The 20,858-nt window shown below is 46.0% G+C and overlaps 1 protein-coding gene across 1 annotated transcript in view; it reads left to right on the top strand.

The window, feature by feature from the left end:
• LAMB1 (laminin subunit beta 1) overlaps positions 1–20,356 on the top strand; it is a 41,184-nt gene extending 20,828 nt beyond the window's left edge. Inside the window, exons 22-33 of the mRNA XM_048945583.1 lie at positions 73–290; positions 1,011–1,107; positions 9,208–9,577; positions 11,166–11,350; positions 12,571–12,812; positions 14,695–14,898; positions 15,287–15,431; positions 16,199–16,406; positions 16,612–16,753; positions 17,594–17,770; positions 18,911–19,070; positions 19,919–20,356. Coding sequence (XP_048801540.1) covers positions 73–290; positions 1,011–1,107; positions 9,208–9,577; positions 11,166–11,350; positions 12,571–12,812; positions 14,695–14,898; positions 15,287–15,431; positions 16,199–16,406; positions 16,612–16,753; positions 17,594–17,770; positions 18,911–19,070; positions 19,919–20,055 — 2,285 coding nt within the window. The 3' untranslated portion in view covers positions 20,056–20,356. The remainder of the gene's footprint in view (positions 1–72; positions 291–1,010; positions 1,108–9,207; positions 9,578–11,165; positions 11,351–12,570; positions 12,813–14,694; positions 14,899–15,286; positions 15,432–16,198; positions 16,407–16,611; positions 16,754–17,593; positions 17,771–18,910; positions 19,071–19,918) is intronic.
• The last annotated feature ends 502 nt before the right edge of the window (positions 20,357–20,858 follow it).

Here is a 20,858-nt window from a genome sequence, read left to right as displayed (position 1 = left end):
CCCAGGGGGGCTGAGGGGTGCACACCGTCCTGCTGTGCCACTCACCCAAGCTGCCACCTCTTCTCTTGGCAGAGTGCGTCTGCAACTACCTGGGCACTGTGCGGGAGGACTGCGATGACGTGGAGAACTGCCGCTGTGAGGCGGCCACAGGGCAGTGCCGCTGCCTGCCTGGTGTGGTGGGGCAGACCTGTGACCGCTGCGCACCCCACACCTGGAGGCTGGCCAGCGGCACCGGCTGTGAGCCCTGCGACTGCGACGCTGCCCGCTCCCTTGGACCGGCCTGCAATGAGGTGAGAAGGCTGCAGGGAGCCGTGAGGGGATGAGTTTGCCAAATGCTGGTCCTGGGCTATGAGGTGTTGGAGCCATGGGTCGCCCCGCTTGCATGGCAACCAGGGGCTGTGGGATGAGGTGTGAGGGAGATAGGGGATAAAGTTACCTTAGAAAGTTGCAGCATGTTGGCCATCGCCACAGCCTGCTGCCCAAAACCACCGGGAGCTTGGTCAGAGGGCTGGGGCAGCTCTCCTGTGAGAAGCATCTGAGAGGGCTGGGGCTGTTCAACCTGGAGAGAAGAAAGCTCCGGGGAGACACTATTGTGATCTTTCAGTACTTAAAGAAGGCCTGTGGGGGAGATGGAGAGAGACTTTTTGCCAGGGCCTGTAGTGACAGGGCAGCAGACAAAGATTTTAAGCTAAAGGATGTAGAATTAGATTAGACAGAAAGAAAAAATTCTTTACTTAGAGGGTGGTGAGGCCCTGGCACAGCTGCCCAGACAAGCTATGGGCGCCCCATCCCTGGAGGTGTTCAAGGCCAGGTGGGACGGGGTCCTGGGAAGCCTGGTCTAGGGGAGGTGTTGCTGCCTATGGCAAGTGAGCTGGACTCAGTGATCTTAAAGGTCCCTTCTCTGGCTCTGCTAGTGATGTCCATGTAGCTACAGGTGCTGGGTTGGGGAGGGTAAGAACCTTTGGGCTGTGGTGACCACGCTGAGGCGGCTGTATCCCTGTTTCCGGCAGTTCACAGGGCAGTGCCATTGCATGCCGGGCTTCGGAGGCCGGAGCTGCCGGGAGTGCCAGGAGCACTTCTGGGGTGATCCAAATGTGGAGTGCCAAGGTGAGTCCAGTACCCTGTAGTCTTCCCACCTCAGGAGAGAGGGAGTTTAATGGGGTCCACCTCAATGCTTTGATGCCTTCCTGGTGATGTGGCATGAGCCTGGGGCAGTATTTATGTGGGTTTCTGTGTGTCTTATTGGACTCTTCCATAGAAACAGACATCTCTGTTAAGAAAGGAGTTATTCTCTGACCTTTACTTTGCAATGCTGGTAGGTAGACTAGCCTGGTTAGAAAACCCTCGTTTGGGTTTGAAGATTGATCTGGAAGTATGTTTCTTTGTGTTTTGATTTTACTTAGTAGAAGACTCCTGTCCCTGTTTGCGCTGTGTGAGGGAGACTGGCTGACAAAGTAAGGTTTTTGACTTGGGAGATTTTCCTTTTATTTCAGGTTAAAACAGAAGAGAGAGTGGAGACCATATAGCTAGTTAGCTGTGGCTGCATATGCGAAAACAAAGTGCAGTGAAGTCGGTTGTTTAGAAAACTGGATTCTCTCTGTCCTTTCATTATAAACAAGTCTGTTCATTAGCTGAAAAAGAAATTTCAAACACTGTCCAGACCAGAACAAACTTGTATCTCTGATGTGTTCAAATAGGAGTCTTTGCCAGGAGGGTTTGCAATTGATTAAGGTATTTTTTGCTGCAGGGAAGAATGTGTTTGCTGTGGTCTTAATAAATCCTTTACAATAGGGACACCTCAGCCATTGTGCTCACCCATTATCTGAGCACTTAGGAGGGTCACAGGCTGCATGTATTCTGGCAGTGCTGGCTGCCTCGTGATGCTGCAGAATAGTGGTTGTCTCCTGGTATCAGCTGTCTCCATCAGAGTTTATTGATGGAGTCCATCTGCATACCTTATCAGCATGATTTTGCTGCGTACCAACATTTCTGACCTCTCATCAAGTTTCTGCTGCCTTTTGAGCATGTGGAAACCTGCTTTTAACCTTTGTGAAGTAGGAGGATGTATTCCTTGGAACCTATTTTTTTCCACGAAAGCACTACAATTTCCTTCAAATCCATTGCCCTGTTTGCTTCCAAGTGATGGCCTCTGAGGGAGCAGAATAACTTCTTAGCCCTTGTTCAGCCCCAGCTGGTGGAACACTGGCAGAAATGCAACCGCTGTGTGTGAAGGTCGCAGCTTTCTGAGATAAGTTGTTTGTAGGAGACCTGAACAACTGTGCTGTTAAAGGAATTACAGAGCAGTGCCCTTGGAAAATAATTTCAGTGAGGCCTGTAGCCAGAATGAAGGTGGAATTGAGGTAGAAGGGGATTTGTGACAAAGATGAGCCCTTGCTCAGTCCAGGCAGCCAGAACGGCCATGTTCTGTACAACATTTGGGAAGAAGACACTGATGTGGACTGAGAGCTGTCAGAGCTCTGAACCATGAGTGAGTGAGTACTAACAAGCTTCAGTGCAGGCACCAAGCTTATGTGGAGTGTGAGCATGATCTCCACAGTGGGATCCTCCACTGGCCTGGGAAAGTAGCCTCTGCCTAAGGATGGAAATCTCAAGGTACATTGCTCGAGAGGTGGTAATGTGTGACCTCTTCACAAGCTGGCGCCAGTAGATAGCAGATCCTGCTGAGAAATCAGGGCTGTTCTGCTCTGTGACACCCTTCTATGTAAAGCAGGTGATGGTGAAAGGGGAGATGGGAGAGGCTGGAGGTACCCTGGTGCTGCAGTCAGGCAAGAGGTTTTTGCTCTTGGTCTGGGTGCTTGGATTTGCAGCCTGTGCTCCCTGCAGTGGAGGTAAAGCATCTCCTGGTGTCTCCCCTCTGTCTTGCCACTGATGGCAGTGTGGCCAGACCACTGGGTGCATGCCTCCATTTGGGCAGCACTGCAACCCCCCTTTACTAGGTTTGGTGCCACCACCCATGGGGGACACACACTGCAGAGAGCACCCTGAAGTCTGTAGGACTGCTTCTCTGCAAACTCCTTACTCCATACTTCAAAAAAAAGCACAATGATTTTTCATTTATTTTAACATAACACCTGAAAATGGCATAAGAGAGGCGTAGAAGATGAGGAAAATCCCAGTGGATCTCCCAGCCTTGTGCAGGTCCCTGTGAGGAGTGCGGTGAGCAGGAGCTGGGCTGAGGGTTGGAGCCAGCCCATTTGCTCTGGCAGTTGTTTCAGCTGTAGGCTGTGTGCAGCTGTGCAAGTGTGCACGTGAGTGTGTGTGTGCATATAATTCTTGCTAAGGTAGTAAATAGTAGGATTACAAAGATTATAAACGAAACTCAAGTCTCTGGAGAATTCTGCTGGAACTTTTCCAAATATCTGAGCCTTAAACTAGGCAACCTGTTCCAGTGCCTCATCACCCTCCCTGCAAAAGACTTTTTCCTTATATCCAATCTAAATGTACCCTCTTTAAGCTTGAAGCCACTTCTTGTTCTATCACCTCAGATTCTGTTAAAGAGTCTGTCCCCTTCTTTCCTCTAGTTCTCCTTTAGATACTGAAAGGCTGCTCTCAGGTCTCCCTGCAGCCTTCTCTTCTGCAGGCTGAACAGCTCCAGCTCTCAGCCTGTTCCTGTAGGGGAGGTATTCCATCCCTTGGATCATTCCTGTGGCCCTCCTCTGGATGTGGTCCAGCAGGTCCATATCTGTCCTGTACTGAGGGGCAGGATCACCTCCCTTACCCTGCTGGCCATGCTACTTTAGATGCAGCCCAGGATACGGTTGGCTTTCTGGGCTGTGAGGGCACACTGCTGGCTCAGGTCCAGCTGCCATCCACAAGTACCTTTAGGTCTTTCTTGGCAGGGAGATGAGCAGGTATTTCATCTCCTTTTCTCTAAAGGAAGTCAGATGAACACTAAAGGAAATACGACTTTGCATTTTTTCAATTTAAATTGACCTGTGGTCAAAATACTGTAATTTATGTTGGTGGTTTGCAGCAAATTGCCCTTTTGGCCCAGTCTGCTAGTGTGCTAAAAGTGTGCACAAGTCTGTTAATTCTAAGCTGGAATCTTATCTTAACATACTGAGAATCATAATGCTCAGGAGTTGGCAATATGCTTGCAGTGTAATTAGGGTCAATAGGCAATGATTCAGAAGAAATTTGCTAGCTCTGCAAAATTTTCAACCTTACAAATTGCTGAATGGTTTTATCAAAATGCTTCAGTACCACCAGGAAATGATGCCAGGAAATCACATTTGAACAAACCCATTGTTTTTTTGCCATGGAGGAGTTGCCATTTCATGCTCTCCATCCCTCACCTCAAGCAGTAACAAAAATATGTCTACAGAAATGATTTCTCACCAGTTTTGTGTAGGATCGCTTACGATACTTGCTTGTTCCTATCATCCTGTTCTAAGGCATTAAATGCCTTGACTTCCCTTTGTCCACCCCTTTCATTATCTATTAGAACATCCTGGCTATAGCAGCAATAAACTGATTCACTGCAGTTGAAATGGAAGTGAATTGCAAATACTTAAATCAGTGGAAAAGGTAGCAGAGCTGCTGTTTGATTTTGGGATTTCTTCTCTATGTTTCTACAAGGCCACGGTGAAATGTGTGAGTGCTAATTTTGTCTTGGAGATCAGGAAAAAAAATTACTTGAAATGCATCCATGAAGATACTATGAAAATTAGGGATCCTCTGTGTGTTCATGTGTGCAACATTTGTGAGTAGATGCCATACAGTGTTTTGTAGTCAGAAATTGCTTATCAGCAGATCTGAGTGAAGAATTTGGCTAGAAAATTTTCCTGCTAAAAATGTGACTTTGTTTAAATTGGAGAATGCCACAGCAGAGTGTATGACTGAGTTAAACACTCCATTAAAGAAAACAATACATCCAGTTCCAAAATGACATTTCAGAACAGAAAGCTATTGTTTGATTTAGTAAATGCTTCTTTGAAAACCCTCAAATCCTTGGCTAGTGATTTCAAAAGCTTCTTTTACTCCCCTCTATTTTCCATGGGAGGTACTTAAGTTTCCTGCTCTGCTTACCAGGGGACAGATTTGATCCGTGCCCAACACTGATCTTCAAAGCAAGCAGCCAGTCTGCATTAACTTGCAGACCTTCACCCCGACCCTCTTCCACTCCTGTCAGCAAAAGGAGAATAGTCAGCTGTTTGTCTTGGAGGCCGTTTCCAACCCAAATTGGTTAGGGCATCTTAATCTCTTGTAGTAAACTCTGCATCTGTGTGGTTTTATAGGACAAAATGAATTACTTTTTCCAGTTTCTAGTTGCTGAAGTACTCTAGTCTAGTAGGTACAGCATTTAAAAGGAGCTTACAGGATTTAGTTTGTTTTTCCCTATTCCAAATGAATAACATGAAATAAAGCCATGTAAAGCCATCCATCACTCGCAACTAAATAATACCTAAAAGACACATGCATCCCTAGATGTACCTGTGTGTTCCTCATTTTTCTAGGGAAAAACTTAAGATATCAAAAAAGATAACCAAGCATGTGCTAAAATTAGCTGTGGTGAAGCTACTCAAGTGCTATGTCAGAGTAATGAGAGTGCTAGTTAAGTCAAACTGCAGAGCCCAGCTGTACTCTGAGGGGTTTAACTTCACCTGTTGGAGTATGTGAGAAGCGAAACTTCTGTAGCAGAGAGAATCCTTTTCAGAGAGCCATGTAGGAGACGGGCCACACGGTGGCCATATCTGGACATTAATGAGCAAGGTGGTCGAAAAGCAAGATCTGCTGTGGCTACAGGTGATGGTAGGGTATTTTCACCAAAACATAGGCTGGACATGGTATGCTGGATCATTCTGGCATGGCATTCACTTCATATCTAGGAATTGAGGGGTTTTCTGTTTTGATTTCAGCGATGATGGTAGTCAAATGTCACACGAATCTTTTGGTGGATCAACATGTGGAATAGCCAGGGCCCAAGAGGCGGGCTTGTTTAGCTTGGAGAGGAGAAGGCTCTAGGGAGGCCTCATTGTGGCCTTCTAGTATAAACAGGTGTATGAACAGGATGGGGGAATGGCTGTTTATGTGGGTGGATAGTGGTAGGACAAGGGGGAATGGCTTTAAACTGAGACAGGGGAGGTTTAGGTTTTAGATATTAGGAGGAGGTTTTTCACACAGAGGGTGGTGACGCACTGGAACAGGCTGCCCAAGGAGGCTGTGGATGCCCCATCCCTGGAGGCATTCAAGGCCAGGCTGGATGTGGCTCTGGGCAGCCTGGTCTGCTGGTTGGTGACCTGCACACAGCAGGGGGTTGAAACTGGATGATCATTGTGGTCCTTTTCAACCCAGGCCATTCTGTGATTCTATGCAAGCGGAGCTGGAGATGGTAGAGGTACTGTTCCATGGGGCCTTGGAGAGCAGAGCAGCTCTCATGGATTTCTGACTGGCTAAATATTGTTAGTAATGCAGTATCTATTTCTAGATACTTCGATGTCTGATAGATGGCTCCGATGTCTGATAGAAGTCCCCAGAGTCTGGCTGGTGAGGCACAGAGGTGGTTCCAGCAGTGGCTGGACACTTCACTGAGGCCATCCAGACTCTGAAAGAGTCACTTGGTGAGAATCTCAGAAATGTTGCAGTCGGTGCCACAGTATGAAGCTGTCCATAGGCTGTAGCTGTAGACCATGCCACAAATGTAGAAACACATGCAAAATGTACAAAGTGGCAAGAAAATAATGTATCAGAATCTCCCTATTTCAGTGCTGAGGGAGATTTTTCTTGTTTCCCTTTACCTGACAGTTTTACTTTTATTTTCAAAGCTGGGGAAGTCCAATGCTTTTGAAAGCTATTTAATACATGTCACAGTCATACAGCTGAACTCAGGCAAAGCCAGCAGTGCCCACTTCTAACCTTGGTGCGGAATCCTAAATGGAGAAGTAGCCCACAGTTGTGTTTCTGCTCACCTTGTACGGTTTTCTTTGAGTCCCACAAAGCTCAGTTTGGACATTTCATAGAATTCAGGAAATGTGATGACCTTCCAAGTGCTGCGCTGTATTTAGAACAAATGACTCTTTGCTATTTATTGTCTCCTTTCCCAACAGGCAGTTGCAGAGTTTGAGCTGTAGCTTTGTGAATGTGTTAGTGCTTAATATCTTCCTCCTCACTCTCAGCTTATTCTGGCTCCAGAGTTTTTGTAATCCACATTACCAGGTAAACGTTACTAAAGCTGTATCAACCACCTTTCCTGAACATGCAGGTATTCAGAAGTAGAATTACCAACATTAATTAATTAATTCCTCTTTAAGCTTTTAAAATCCAGATGTAAATACAGTGATCTGATTTTCCAGCAGCATGTATTTGGGTAACTTGATCAGATCCCTGAGAAAAGCCACATGCCGTTTCGCCTCTTTTCTGTGCAGAGGAATGTGGACAATTCATCATTCTACCCAGAGCCTTATTAGCTGTCACAAGGGTTAACTGACCTCCTGCAAACAGGAACTTGCCAGTTTGCCTGCAGGGAAGATATCCCATGGCAGGCTGACTGCTTAAGCACTTTCAATGTAAAGTAAAAACAATCTCTTGTGTCAGGGTATAATTCAAAGAACAAAGGACCATTTTGCTCAATTGTGCAGGCAGCAGAAGTTATTTTTGTCTCTTGCCTATCATATTCACATTGTACAAGAAAGTCATTTTGCTGAGGACTGATTTGTTCGGCTGAGGCTCTTTGTGCAGTTCTTGAACTGAAGACCACCACTGTGTTTTGAGTTGGAGCAAACAATGCCCAATCTTGAAAACAGCTTTGTTTTGCCCTTCTTCAAAGGGGTGTGTGCTTGGGGTGCGTGAATTCATTTATGGACCATTTTGAGCCAAGAACCTCCTTCAGGAATGCTTGGTAAATGGATGTTTAAGTGAAGGCTTTTATCAAGTATTGCAGTCCCTGAACGTGTGCTTGACCTGCTTCAGCTTTACAAGTGTCATGATGGCAGGTAGATGACCTGTATATTTTCAGAGCCTCTTTTTATTCTTTGTGGCATCCCTTTGCTGAGAGCTTTGCAGGCTGGTAGTTTCCTCTGCAATTGAGGAGAGGGAAAGCAACAGCTCTGCTGCATGGAAACTGCCTCTGGTCTGCGTGCAGAGTGTGCTTTCAGAAATGACCATGCATCAGAAAGTGAGCAGATTAACTCCTCTTCGCACAGGTTAGTGCTGAAGAAGTGCATTTATTCTTCTAAAAGCTTGTTAGAAAGGGTGTTGCCCAAATCTCATCACTTGAATTTATCACTCATCATGTGAATTAATTTGCAAAAAATCTGTTAATGGGCCTGATTCCACCTGGAGGGTGACAAGCAGTGTGCAGCAGGCTGGCAGCACCTATGCTGGAGCAGGCTCCTTTCCTCCCCTTGGGCAGGGCTGCCCACAACAACATACATCATTTTGCATCTCCCTGCTCTGTTTCTCAGTGCCTGATTTTTACCCATCTTTTGTGTAGGCAGAACATCAGTGCTGTGCCAGGCCCTCAGTGCTGCATCCCAATCCCTACACATCCCACCCCCCAAATACTTCCAAGTGTCTGGGAAGGCACCCAAGGCCAGGCCCCAGCCTTTGTGCTCTATGCTGTCAGCCCATGGATTGGTTTTGGTCTTCTCTGGAGTCACTTCAGCTTTTAGGACCTGCAGTGTCTTGTGGAAGGGAGCTCTGCAGTTTAGCTCACCACTGTAACCAGCTATCTGCTGGTGTTTTCTGTGGGAGGTGCAGGGGAGGCTGTTTGTTTCTCAGTGTGTGTTGCATTCCTCAGTTACTCCCTGCGGCTGTGCTGGGAGAGACAGTGACCGGTTGTTCCTTGTTCACCTTTTCCATTTCAGTCATGTCTTTCTCTTAAGCCTTCTGCTGGGTGCCTGCCTGACATTTCTTTTCCCATCGGGGCAGCCTTGCTCCGCTTACCCTCGTAGGAGTGAAACAGGATTTTTTAGTGGCTGTCAGACGGATGCCCAGCACTGCAGGATGTGCCCTCCCTCACCCCACTGTTGGGCCGTTTCTGATGTGTGCAGATGGGGTGCTCCCATCCTGTCCTGGGGCTTCTGCCCTCCTGTCACTGCCTCCAGCTCAGCCCCGGTTCCCCATACCCAAGCAGACACAGCCAGTCAGCTGCTAATAATCCACAGACCACCTCCGTCCTCATTTCACCATTCCATTCCATCTGCTTTTATGTTCCTCAGCTCTCACAGTGCCCTTTTCTCCTTCCAGCTTGCGACTGCAACCCCCGCGGCATCCAGACCCCGCAGTGTGACCGCGCCACAGGGCAGTGCATCTGCAACGAGGGAGTGGAAGGGCCGCGCTGCGACAAGTGTTCCCGGGGCTACTCGGGCTTCTTCCCTGACTGTGTGCCCTGCCACCAGTGCTTCGCCCTCTGGGATGTCATCGTTGGCGAGCTGACCAACCGCACCCAGCAGTTCCTGGATAGGGCAAATGCTCTGAAAATCACAGGGGTCGTCGGCCCCTACCAGCAGACGCTCAGCACCCTGGAAGAGAAGCTGGGTGAAATCAAAGCCATCATCGCTCAAAATCCGGCCGCTGAGCCACTGAAGAACATTGGGAATCTCTTTGAGGAAGCAGAGTGAGTACGGTTGCGGTTAGGTGGGTAAATCTAGCTTGGGGAGGAGTGGGAATGCTGCCGGGCTGGGGCTGAGGGAGCAGGTGTAGGCTGCACAGTGGGTTAGAAGGCACCCTGGCAGTGCACGGCATGGCCCTGTGTGGTACCAAAACCCCATCCCATAAGTAGAAACCTGGCCAGGAAGGCAGGAGCAGCACAGGCTGCACGGGGCAGCTAATTACCGGCTGCTAATTAGCACCCAGCTGCTCATGCTTGCTTTGCGATCTCCCCGGGGCAAAGGACAACCACTGCTATTGTGTGAGAGAATGAAGAGAAGAGAGATTAAATTCCTGGATTTCCGCCTGTAGCCGATGGGTTGGAAATTTCTTCAGGCTTTCTTTCTGCACTCTGAGCTTGGGGTGGAGGGAGCAGCTGCTCGGTCACAGCACTTGTTTCCATGCTGCTCGGGGTCAGAGCCTGTATTTTGTTTTAGAGCTGAGCATACTGAAAAAGGGGGCTTGTGCTTTCACAGATGGGACAGTTGTGCAACTGCTAGAGCTTTGTTTGTGCATTGTCAGGGGACTGCACAAAGCAAGTGGGAGAGGATCAAAGCACAAATATCTCAATTAAGAATGGGCTTGTGCCCTGCAACCCCCTCTTCAGCTGGAAAGCCCCTGTGCTGCTGTTGCTGTGTTGGCTCTGTTTACCGAGGGAGCACCTGTGGAGCTGATCTTCTCTAACTGGTGTGTTAGAGCTCATCTCTGGCTGTACAGAGAAGGAAGTATTGGATTTTGAAGGGCTGCTGGCAAACAGCAGCCTGCTGAGCTGTTGGGGGAGATGGAAACTGATCACAGAGATTAAATACTGCCCAGTTCTCACAGTGTGAGGAATTGCTGGGTGTGGTAGGATTGCCATGGATGGGAAGTTTCCTGTGCCCAGCTCTGTTCTGCAACAGCTCTGCCTTGTATGGTGCAGTTGTCTTTCCTTTTAGGGTTATCCCAGCAGCTGAAGCCTGCTCCTGGGTGCACTAAGGCCATGCAGGAGGTTCTCCTTAGCCCCAGAGAACGGATGATGCGAAGAGATCTTTACAGAGGAGCTAAAAGAATCCATTGTATTAAAACCAAACCATCTAACTATTCCAATCCCCTCCCCCCCCTCCCCCCCTCCCCCCCTCCCCCCCTCCCCCCTTCCTGAAGTTCAGATCTGTCCCATGAGTTCATAGTAATCAAAACTGCATTTGTAGCTGTGGGGGGGGGAGCAAATTATGTATGGATCATAGTAGTCAACTCTGACCTATGCAGTTGCCATGGTACAAGAGCATTACACCAGTCCTCTGGAATCTGCCTCCAGTTAATCTTACACAAAGCAGCTGTTTTCTGAGTAATTTGGTGCTTTGAGTTTATAAACGTGCTGTAGATTAAAAAGTAGTTTTGTGTGATAAAGGAAACAAAGCAGCATTCTAGGTAGGCATGTTGTTACAAATCACAGCTCTGCCGAGGGAGGCTGAGCCCTGCCGTGGGAGCAGCATGGCACAGCTCTAACCATTGCTGAGCTGAACTGAGCTTAGAGCTCTTCTTCTGCCCCCACTAAGTGCTCCTCCTCTGTTCTGCAGCAAGCTGACAGCTGACGTTACCGTTAAGATAGCAGACATAGAAGCAAGCCTCTCAACCTTAGCAGAGAAGAGCAATAGCACCGATGCTGACCTGAGTGCGCTGGAGACAGATGCCAAAAGCCTGGATCGTGTCGTGAAGGAGCTGGCAGAACAGCTAGAGTTCATCAAGATCTCTGATGTTCGGGGTGAGTGTCACACGGAGGGGGAGAAAGCAGTGGGGTGGTTGAAGATTTAATTAGTGCATGGTTTAAAATCCCAGGTTAATCTTCTAACTTGTAATGAAACTCAGTTCTTAGAGGCAGCTTCTCACTGTGCATTAGTGGAGTTGCTGATGCAGCAGAGGTTCTGTTTTGCCCCCTCACCCCTTCCTCTCTCCCTCTGTGCATTGCAATGCTGGCTCAAGTTCCTGGGGCATGAGAACTTCAGAGACTTTAAGATTTCAATTAAATACATTTTAGATGGGGGCACAACAGTTGGAAGCGAAGCAGATTCCAGGATACGTCTGCACCTTTCAGTTGCTCTTGCCAGGCTGTTAAATTCTGTTTGAAAAACTCCCTGTCTCTTTGTGACAGGAGCACACCACAAGAGCCCAGTTCTTCCCAGGAGAGCAAACCTTTGTGCCCACTGGAATGGTGCTGTGCCAGGCTTCTGTCATGGTCAGAGTTTGCTGAGAGAGGCAGGCCGCCGAATTCTGGGGAAGTTTTGAAAGCTGACCTAATTCCAACTTAAAGTATTTATTTATTTTTTAATTTCCTGCTTTGCAGGAAGTCTGAGGTCATTTCCAATGAATGTAGGGTTTCACAGAATGAGGCAAAAAGGTTGTAGGAACTGGGGAGTCCCTGGCTTGTGGCACTGTGTGGAGGAGAGCTGCTCCGAGGTGCAGAGTGTGGCTGCTCCTGCAGGGGTCCCTTGACCCTCCTGGGGCCTCTCCAGTAGTTATCCAAAATGAATGCTTCCATAAGTCAGAGCCTTTCATCAGAAAGTTGTTTCCTGGGAGAACTCTGACCAGTTTCCAAGCAGTTACTCCACTGCTACTACACCAGACATCTATGCAGCAACAAGAAATAACGGCACATGCAAATCCTTAGAAAATAGAACGTTGCCCTGTGAACCTGAAAGGTTGGATCTCCATTCACTGTCAGGGCCTAAGTCAGTTCCTGTGTCAGAGAACTGCTTAACTTCAAAACCAGAAAACCTGACACACTTTAAACCAAAAAAAAAAATTTGAGTATTCAAACAACAGGACAAATTTTGTCATCCTTACAGCAGGATGGAGTGCAGCTAAAGAGGCTGTTGTTTGCTTTGACTTGATGCTAACCCAGATGTGCCATCCGCCAGCCTCCGCGATTTAAATTACTCCATGTTACTTAACGGATTTCTGAGCGGCTCTGTCTGATTTCTGCAGGAGCCCTGGACAGCATCACCAAGTATTTCCAGATGTCCCTGGAGGCAGAGGAAAGGGTCAATGCTTCCACTGTCCACCCTGAGAGCGCCGTGGAGCTGTCAGCACAGACACGGCAGGAAGTGGAGGACTTAATCAATGAGAAGGAGGCCCAGTTCAAGGCTAAGCAAGAGGAGCAGTCGCGCCTCCTGGATGAACTCGCCGGCAAGCTGCAAAGCCTGGATCTCGCCGAAGCATCAGCAAAGGTATTTGGCTGAGAACTGCTGGGATAAAACCTACAGCAAAAAGTTGGGCTTGTGAAGAAGCAGCAGGCAGGAAGAAGCTGTTTAGAGCTGGACAGTGGGCAGTACAGTTTTCTCCTTGAAAAAGCAGATTTCATTGATGATGGGGAATTGCCTGGGCTCCAAGACACCTATAGGTCTTCAGGCATCAGTCCTTTATGTTGTTCTCCCTCTTGCTTTTAGAAGCTCAGCCCAAAACATCCTAAACCAAATCTCTTTGCTGCAGGCAGAGCTCTCAAGTGCAGCAAAGTTTAGTGGGTCCATTGGACCAAGAGACCAACTGAGACTTAAATCTCAGTTAACATGCTTGCTTTTCCTGGGCTGCTTTGTTTTTGCAGCATTTCAAGTACACGCCATGCCTGTGCAGTGCTCGTGCTCATGCTGCCCTCCTTGGTATTGCCACACTCCCACCATTCTGCTTTAAACAAAGCAGAATTTACGGGGAGCTGGAGTCAAAAGGGCACAGTCCCTGTTGAAGCTGCCTGCTCATCTGTAAATATGATCAAGAGTGGTTTTCTCTGGGGTGAGGCAGGGTGTTCCTTCAGCTTCCCTTTGAAGGCAGCCGACTGCATTCAGAGAACAATCCCACTTGAAGTCCCACAGAAGGGAGAGCTCATTAACTCCTCTGGGCAGGGCTGGGCCTGTGTGAGAGGATGAGGTCTTTACACAGTGAATTGTCCTGGTCCTTTACAATGACAACCACCCACCCCAGTCCTGTCTCCTTTTTCTTGGGAAGAGAAGAAAAGGAATCTTTTTGTTTAGTTTCCCTGCCCCTACATTCCTGCCTAATGTGTTCTTGAGGACCGAAAATCCTGGTTAGATGTTATCAAAGTAGTAAACACTGAGTTAGTTGCTTGGAGGTGTAATCATGGGATGCAGAAACAAAATCTTTTTGCTTTCTAGCTACTGCTGGGTTGTGTGCCAAACAGGTAAGAGGGAATCCATTACACTTCACAGGAGCCAGCTGCAGCTAACTTGGCACAGCCCCTCAGTGTTCCCAGAGAGATTCTTGGCTGAAAGTACATCAGTTTGTGACGATCCTTTGGCATAAGGAGTGGGGTGGAACAGGAAGAGAGCCTCACAGGAGTAGAGGATTTTCCATCTGGCTAAAACAACTTCTGATGATTTCATTGTCCAGTTGGCCACAATAGTGGATAAGCTTAGTAAAAACTGCCAATTAGAGTAGTTTTACTTTAAAAAAACAACAAAGTTGGTCTCTTCTGATTTCATTATCACAAATTGGAAAGCATTGTGATAGAACAAACATTTGCTGGAAAGGAATGGGACAGCTTTTCAAGAGAGGTGAAGAAGTTTCCTGTTTGGTATTTTATTTATTTTCCTTTGCTCTCCCCAAGGTAGCAAAGGAAAAGAGCCCATCCTGTACAGAACACATTCTTCTTTTTTAAAAAAGCTGCTTGGATTAGCCACTGTTTCCTCCAATGGTAGTAAGACTGGCATCAAACTGAAGGCGTACAGGCAGTAGTAACTTCCAGCCTGTAAAAGAGCCTGAAGGCAGCTTTCTGGTTAGGCTGACAGGAAAAGCAGACAGTGAAGGCACAGCAGCCCTCAAGCTACTCCAGCAGCAGGGAGCTGGCTAGCTGAAATCAAGTTAAAGGCAGAGAGTTGTGGAAAGGGTGCAGAAGGACTGACATCATGCTGACATGGACTGATGCAGGAACCATCTGCTCTACTTCAGCATCATTTGCTATCATAGAATATCCCAAGTTGGAAGGGACCCATAAAGATGGTCATATGTATTTAGTTGTGCTGTGGTATTTAGGATGCCATCCCGTCATGCCTCAGCAATAAAAACAAGGCTGTAATCCTGCCCTTGTCTCATTCACAGATGTGTGGCACACCAGTGGGAGCCTCTTGTGCTGAGTCAGAGTGTGGGGGGCTGCACTGCCGGACTGCTGCAGGGCAGAGGAAATGTGGAGGACCTGGCTGTGATGGGCTGGTCACTGTCGCTCACAACGCGTGGCAGAAGGCCATGGACTTTGACAGAGACATCCTCAGTGCGTTGGCAGAAGTTGAGCAACTCTCCAGAATGGTAATACATAAATCATTTGTTGCAATAAAAAAGAAAACAGAAATCTTACAGTGGTAACCCAAGTTTAGACACTAATTGACAAAGTATGTGCCTGGTTTACTTCACAGTCTTTCTTTCTAGTTGTGTAACATCATCAAACTTGTAAAAATACTCAGACTTCAGCTTGCTGAAGTAAAGTTTCATGCGTTACTCCAAACATCACCATGAGTTGTTTAAATTAACACTGGTGATGTGGATCACAGCCAGCTCTTGAAAGTGTTCTGTGGGTTTTATGAGAAGAAGTATTTCTCATTACTGTTACCTCTGCCTCCAACTGAATTTTTGTTGTAAATCAGGACTGAAAGCATACACAAATATGCAGTCAAGCCCTCTACTTTCTTCTCTTCAGGTTTCTGAAGCAAAGCAGAGAGCTGATGAAGCCAAACAGAATGCACAAGAAGTTCTGCTCAAAACCAATGCTACAAAGGAACAAGTGGACAAAAGCAATGAAGATCTGAGAAATCTTATTAAGCAGATCAGAGACTTCCTCATGCGTAAAAACCTTGCACTTGCATTATCTCTTGTTTCTACGTCTGTGAAAACTCTTTTTCTTTCTTTGGCATCATTCTCCAAGGGGTAACACAATAGTCATCATCCTCCCCTGGCTGTTTTCAGCCAGATTTACTGAGTATGATGAAATCTGGGAGTGAGAAAACCAAAACAATAGGAGAAAGACTGATCTGTAGCCCATTGTTTCGTTCCTTTCAGCTGAGACCATTGTACTTCTCTAACTTGCCAAGTGTGTTCCTGAGTTCTGGCCAGAACTGCACAGTTCTATTAAAGGGGAGGACAGCCACGGTTAGAAACTCTGAGGTTTTCTCCACGTGAGATAACGGGTAAAGGATAAATGAGGGCCACTTTTCATTGTTGAGTGGCAGCATGGCAAACCCATTCCTTCTGTTAGCACAAGGCTGAGTATACTGTTAGCACAAATACATTTACATGTAGCTGTTGGCTTCCCTTCTTCTGGGTTTGCAGCCCACCACAGCCCTGGCATGAGGTAGCTGATCACCGAGATCAGCAAAAGGCTTCCAAGAGAATGATGCTAGGAGGAGGGCCTTTGTGCCTGCTGGGCCTCTCCTTAGAGAGAAGTGTCACCCTAAGGAAGCCTTTTTAATACCCTGATGTACTGCAGTCTGGAGGAGGAAGCTTTTTCCATGATTTTGCTTCTTGAGGGAGCACGTGGACAGAAATGTTGAATACTGAGACCTGACAGCAGGAAGCTTTGACTCACACCTGTGTCATTTCTGCCTATCTGTAGAAGACAGTGCTGACCTGGACAGCATTGAGGCAGTGGCTAATGAAGTGCTGAACATGGAGATGCCCAGCACCCCCCAGCAGCTGCAAGCCCTGACAGAAGACATCCGTGAACGCGTGGAAAGCCTTTCTGATGTCGAGGTCATCCTGCAGCAGAGTGCTGGAGACATTGCAAGAGCAGAAATGCTACTGGAGGAAGCTAAGAAAGCAAGGTATGCAACCCCATTTTGCATTTGGTAGTTACTGTCACCAGGAACTGGAATGAGACTTCCATCTCACTCTACCAGGGAACACAGAGTTTATCTTACCACAAAGCAGACTTCCCATTCATTGACTGTGGGGCAAAAACAGCCCTTTGCAGCGTATGGCACTGCAAAGTAAAAGCAGTTTTCATGCTAACCTAGTTTTGCTCCACAGCAAAGGTGCAACAGATGTTAAAGTCACTGCAGACATGGTGAAAGCAGCACTAGAGGAAGCTGAAAAGGCTCAAAATGCAGCTGAAAAAGCCATAAAACAAGCTGATGAAGATATTAAAGGAACTCAAGACCTGCTGACCTCAGTAAGTTATTTCCAAGTATGCTTTAAGATGCACTAACAGGAACATGTCTGATATTCAGAAACCAATGTAAGGATGTCTAAGGAAGGCAAATCAAAGACTGCACTTAGAATGAGTCTAAACCATTCTGGCCTTTACTATATAAACATCTGAGTCAGAATATGAGATAACGAGAGGCCTACAAGCTCTTAAAGAAAAAAGGCTTTTCTCACCCCATATCATGCACCACTGAAGTTACACGAGTAGGATTGTAGCAGGTGTGCCAAGATCCCTATGAAGTCATACATGTCAGGCCCTTGGCAGCAGTGTATTGGCATAACCACGCTGTCTAGAAGTGCCATTCATTGCAACAGGAGAAAACTGATGCTAGATTGAAGTGGTAATTGCTGTAATTGTTAGATAATGGATTCTCAGGCTTTAACTCATAGCTCTCACGAGACCATAGTGCTAACTCTGCCCATTCAGTTTGGCCAGCTTAAGAGATGGACAACTTCAGACACTTAGCACTATCATTTGATAATGAACTTGTGAAGTTCTGTTTGCAGATGAAGCAACTCTTGAGCATGTGCAATGCAATCAAGTGATTCCTAATGAAATTCTTAACACTGCTGGAGATTTCAGTGTACTTCATCTTAAAGCAGTGGACTCTTTCACCCCAATTGCAATTGTCCATTTTTAACAAAATTAAACACTTATTAGATCTGTTGTTCTATTGTATCTATTGTATAGACCTATCGAATTAGATCTATTGTTGTGACCTAATGAGTGGATCAGAACTTACAAGAAAGCTTGTATGATATTCAGAGTCTTTTGAAAGTGTATCTTTGTCCCTCTTCCTGTTAGATTCAGTCTGAAAACGCCGCATCGGAGGAAACACTGAACAATGCCACTTTACGTCTGTTTGCACTTGAGAGGAGCGTTGAAGACCTTAAGCAAAAGGCTGCTACAAATTCAGAAAATGTGGGCAACATAGAAGAAAAAATTGTTTCTGCAAAACAGAATGCTGAAGAAGTTAAACAGGTGAGAAGTTTGGGAAAGATAGTAAAGGAGAGCCAACAAAACTCACCCCGGGGTTGGGTTGGTGCTGAATTCACTTGATCTACTTTGTTTATCAGCCAAAGGCTGGTGATAAAAAAAAAAGCTTAATGCACTTACTGAGGTGTTTTTTTTTACTTTTTTTAAATGTAAAGAGAGAGAAGCATTAGGAAGTTGTCAGGTTCAAAAATAGTTGCAGGAAATATGCCTCATTACCACTTATCAGCCTTTCACAGATCTGTTTCTGTCCCTCAGCTTCACTGTCTGCTACAGGTCAACTGGCAAACGTAGATGAAAAATAAAACTGTTTCTACAATGATGTTCAGGCCAAAGAAACCCTAGTTGGGCATATACGGAATTAAGTGGCAAGAATAAATCCTTAGCTCACTATGAAACCAGTCTCATTTCTAAATAACAGAGATGCAGAATTCACTCTAACCATATGGCATAATTCCCAGTGTCTGCTATACACCTTCGTAATACCAAAAGAATGTTCATTAACAAAACACTTGACAAATCTGCCAAAGGAAGTTTTCATTTCTCCAGTCTTTTGGCTGGAATTAACCCATCAGTCTCGAGAGACATTTTCTGCTAAGAGGAATGCATTATCCACCAAACAATTATTTCCAAACACTAAGTAGTATTTCAGGTGGTCATCAGACCCCAGAGGGTTCTAGTACTGCTGCAGACTTGCTTACTAGTTGAATTCATTTGTGGTGTAGTACTCCTTAACCTCACAGGGAAAAAGCACAGCTGAGAAGTGAACCTGAAGTCATCTCCAGTACCCTCACCTTCTAGAGCCAGGCAGCTGTTCTTACTGAAAAGGCAGCAATGCTGTTCCTCCCCCACTGCCCCAGTGTGTCAGGGGCTCTGACTTCCCCGAGCTCCAGAATTGTGTAACTGCAGTCCATGCTGTGTTAGTGTTGGAGCTGTAGAACAGCCACAGATGTGCATGAGTCTTCTCACGGACTCTTCAAATCTTGCATATTTAACAGGAAATCCCTCGACCCTGTTGCTGTTTTTGTTACCTGAGCTGACACTGCTCTCCTTAGCCCGGATATTGGGCAGCTCCCTCTGCATTGTCTTTTGAGTGGCTCCATCTTGTGTTTGTGTGTGGAACAACAGGTCCTCGACACCGAGCTGAACAGCAAGTACAAAACCGTGGAGGATCTCATCACCAAAAAGACAGAGGAGTCGGCTGACGCGAGGAGGAAAGCCGGCATGCTGCAAGAGGAAGCAAAGGCATTGCTGGCTCAAGCCAACAGCAAGCTGCAGCTGCTCAAAGGTAAGGCTGTTCTGAGGAGGTAAGGTACTGCTGTAGAATACAAAGCACTATCGTGCTGTTCAACCAAGTGTTCATCAGCAGCACGAAAAGAAAAAAAAGTTAATTCTTTGGTTCAAACAGCTTTTCTTATTTTGGACAAATATAATCATGAATCCTTGTATCAAAGAGAGCAAAAACTTAAGAGACACAAACTTCTGCAATGGCACCTACACTGCTCAGAGAAACACTGCACAGAAGAATTAACAACATAAGTAACCACAATTGGTCAGCAACACCAAAAGCAGTTAAACTCCTGACAGACAACCCAGAATACCATCTGCAGTTCCCCTCACACACCATGGAATGTATTTAAATCAAAGAGTAATGAGGATACAGCAGTTCCAGCTTACAGATGAATCTAACACAATGGCCAGTTAAAGCTGACTGAAACAGAGGGGGCAGTCAGCCCATCAGAGAGGAAGGAAGGTTTTCCTTCTGTTTTTGCCAGGCTGGGAACTCATGCTTCCTCTCACTTGTTCCTGCACAGCTACAATCACTCACTGAATATTTTGACTGTAACAAGCCAAAACTTTTCACATCAACAGAAGATCCTCTAACAGCAGGGAATAGCAGTTACTGTCAACATGAATCAAAGCACAGTTTTTGCACTTACAGAAAATTACTTCTGTTGTTTTATGTCCCAATACAAAAGAAACAGAAGGTGCCATGCCAGCCTTTGCTACTGTAGATCAGGTTTTCTTCCACAAGATAATAAGTTTGAATGGTAGTTTTTCCATAAGTTACGTTTGACATTTTATCACATTAAAACATACCTAATTAAGCTGTTTTTCCTCTTCCTTTGCTGACAGAATTGGAAAATACATATGAAAACAATCAAAAAGTTCTGGAAGACAAAGCCAAGCAGCTGGTGGAGCTGGAAGAGACAGTTCGCTCCCTCTTACAGACAATCAGCCAGAAAGTTGCTGTGTACAGCACCTGCTTATAAATGGGAGCAGGAAACAGTTGTGTTCAGGATGGGTTTATACAAGTATTATACTAGTTGTTTTTGACAGTACACTAAGACCTGATAAAGTGAACAGGTTTGATACTGACTTCTAAGTCACAGAACCAAAGAGAATTAACTTTTTGACACTGAAAATAAACAGTACTTTTGTATCACTGTATGTACTTAGTATGACTCATTAAGTTCCATGTTATTTTCAGTAGGTGAAACTAATCCATGAGTTTCTGCAAGTCTTGTTTTTAAACTAGCTAGAGATCTAATAAAATACTGCCTCCAACTACAACATTCTAAATAAGAGCTCTGATTACTGTGAAGTATAGGATGATAACTCAGAACAAAGTTAGCAGTAAAAGAAGAAATACCTCCCCTCTTGAGGTTAGCTGGCATTTACATCGTAGTACTCTACAAGGGATGTGTACTCTCTGCATGATGGTGGTTTAAGCGTTTCATTTCACTGAAACACTTCTGATTTATGAGGTAGGAATAGAGGCTAGCACTGAGGACATAAGTGTGGTGTACATTTCAAGAACCAAATTTACATAGTAAGCCATGGTTGAAGGGAGAAAAACACCAGTGAAGTTCATAGAGCACTGAACATGAATCAGTTAGGGAGCTGTACACACACGTTACTGAAGCAGCACACTGAGGCTCCCTATCAACAGCTTGTACTGAACAAAACACACATAGGACTAAAAAAAAAAAAAAAAAAAAAAAAAAGCAAGTGATACCATAAATTGCATTAATTTTAAGCTCCAAGTTTCCATAGAACAGTGCACCTTCAGCTG

This window comes from Lagopus muta, chromosome 1 (genome assembly GCF_023343835.1).
Source record: "Lagopus muta isolate bLagMut1 chromosome 1, bLagMut1 primary, whole genome shotgun sequence".
NCBI classification, from domain to species: domain Eukaryota; kingdom Metazoa; phylum Chordata; class Aves; order Galliformes; family Phasianidae; genus Lagopus; species Lagopus muta.
Note: the sequence above shows the minus strand (reverse complement) of the source record. Positions and strands in the feature narration are given on the sequence as shown.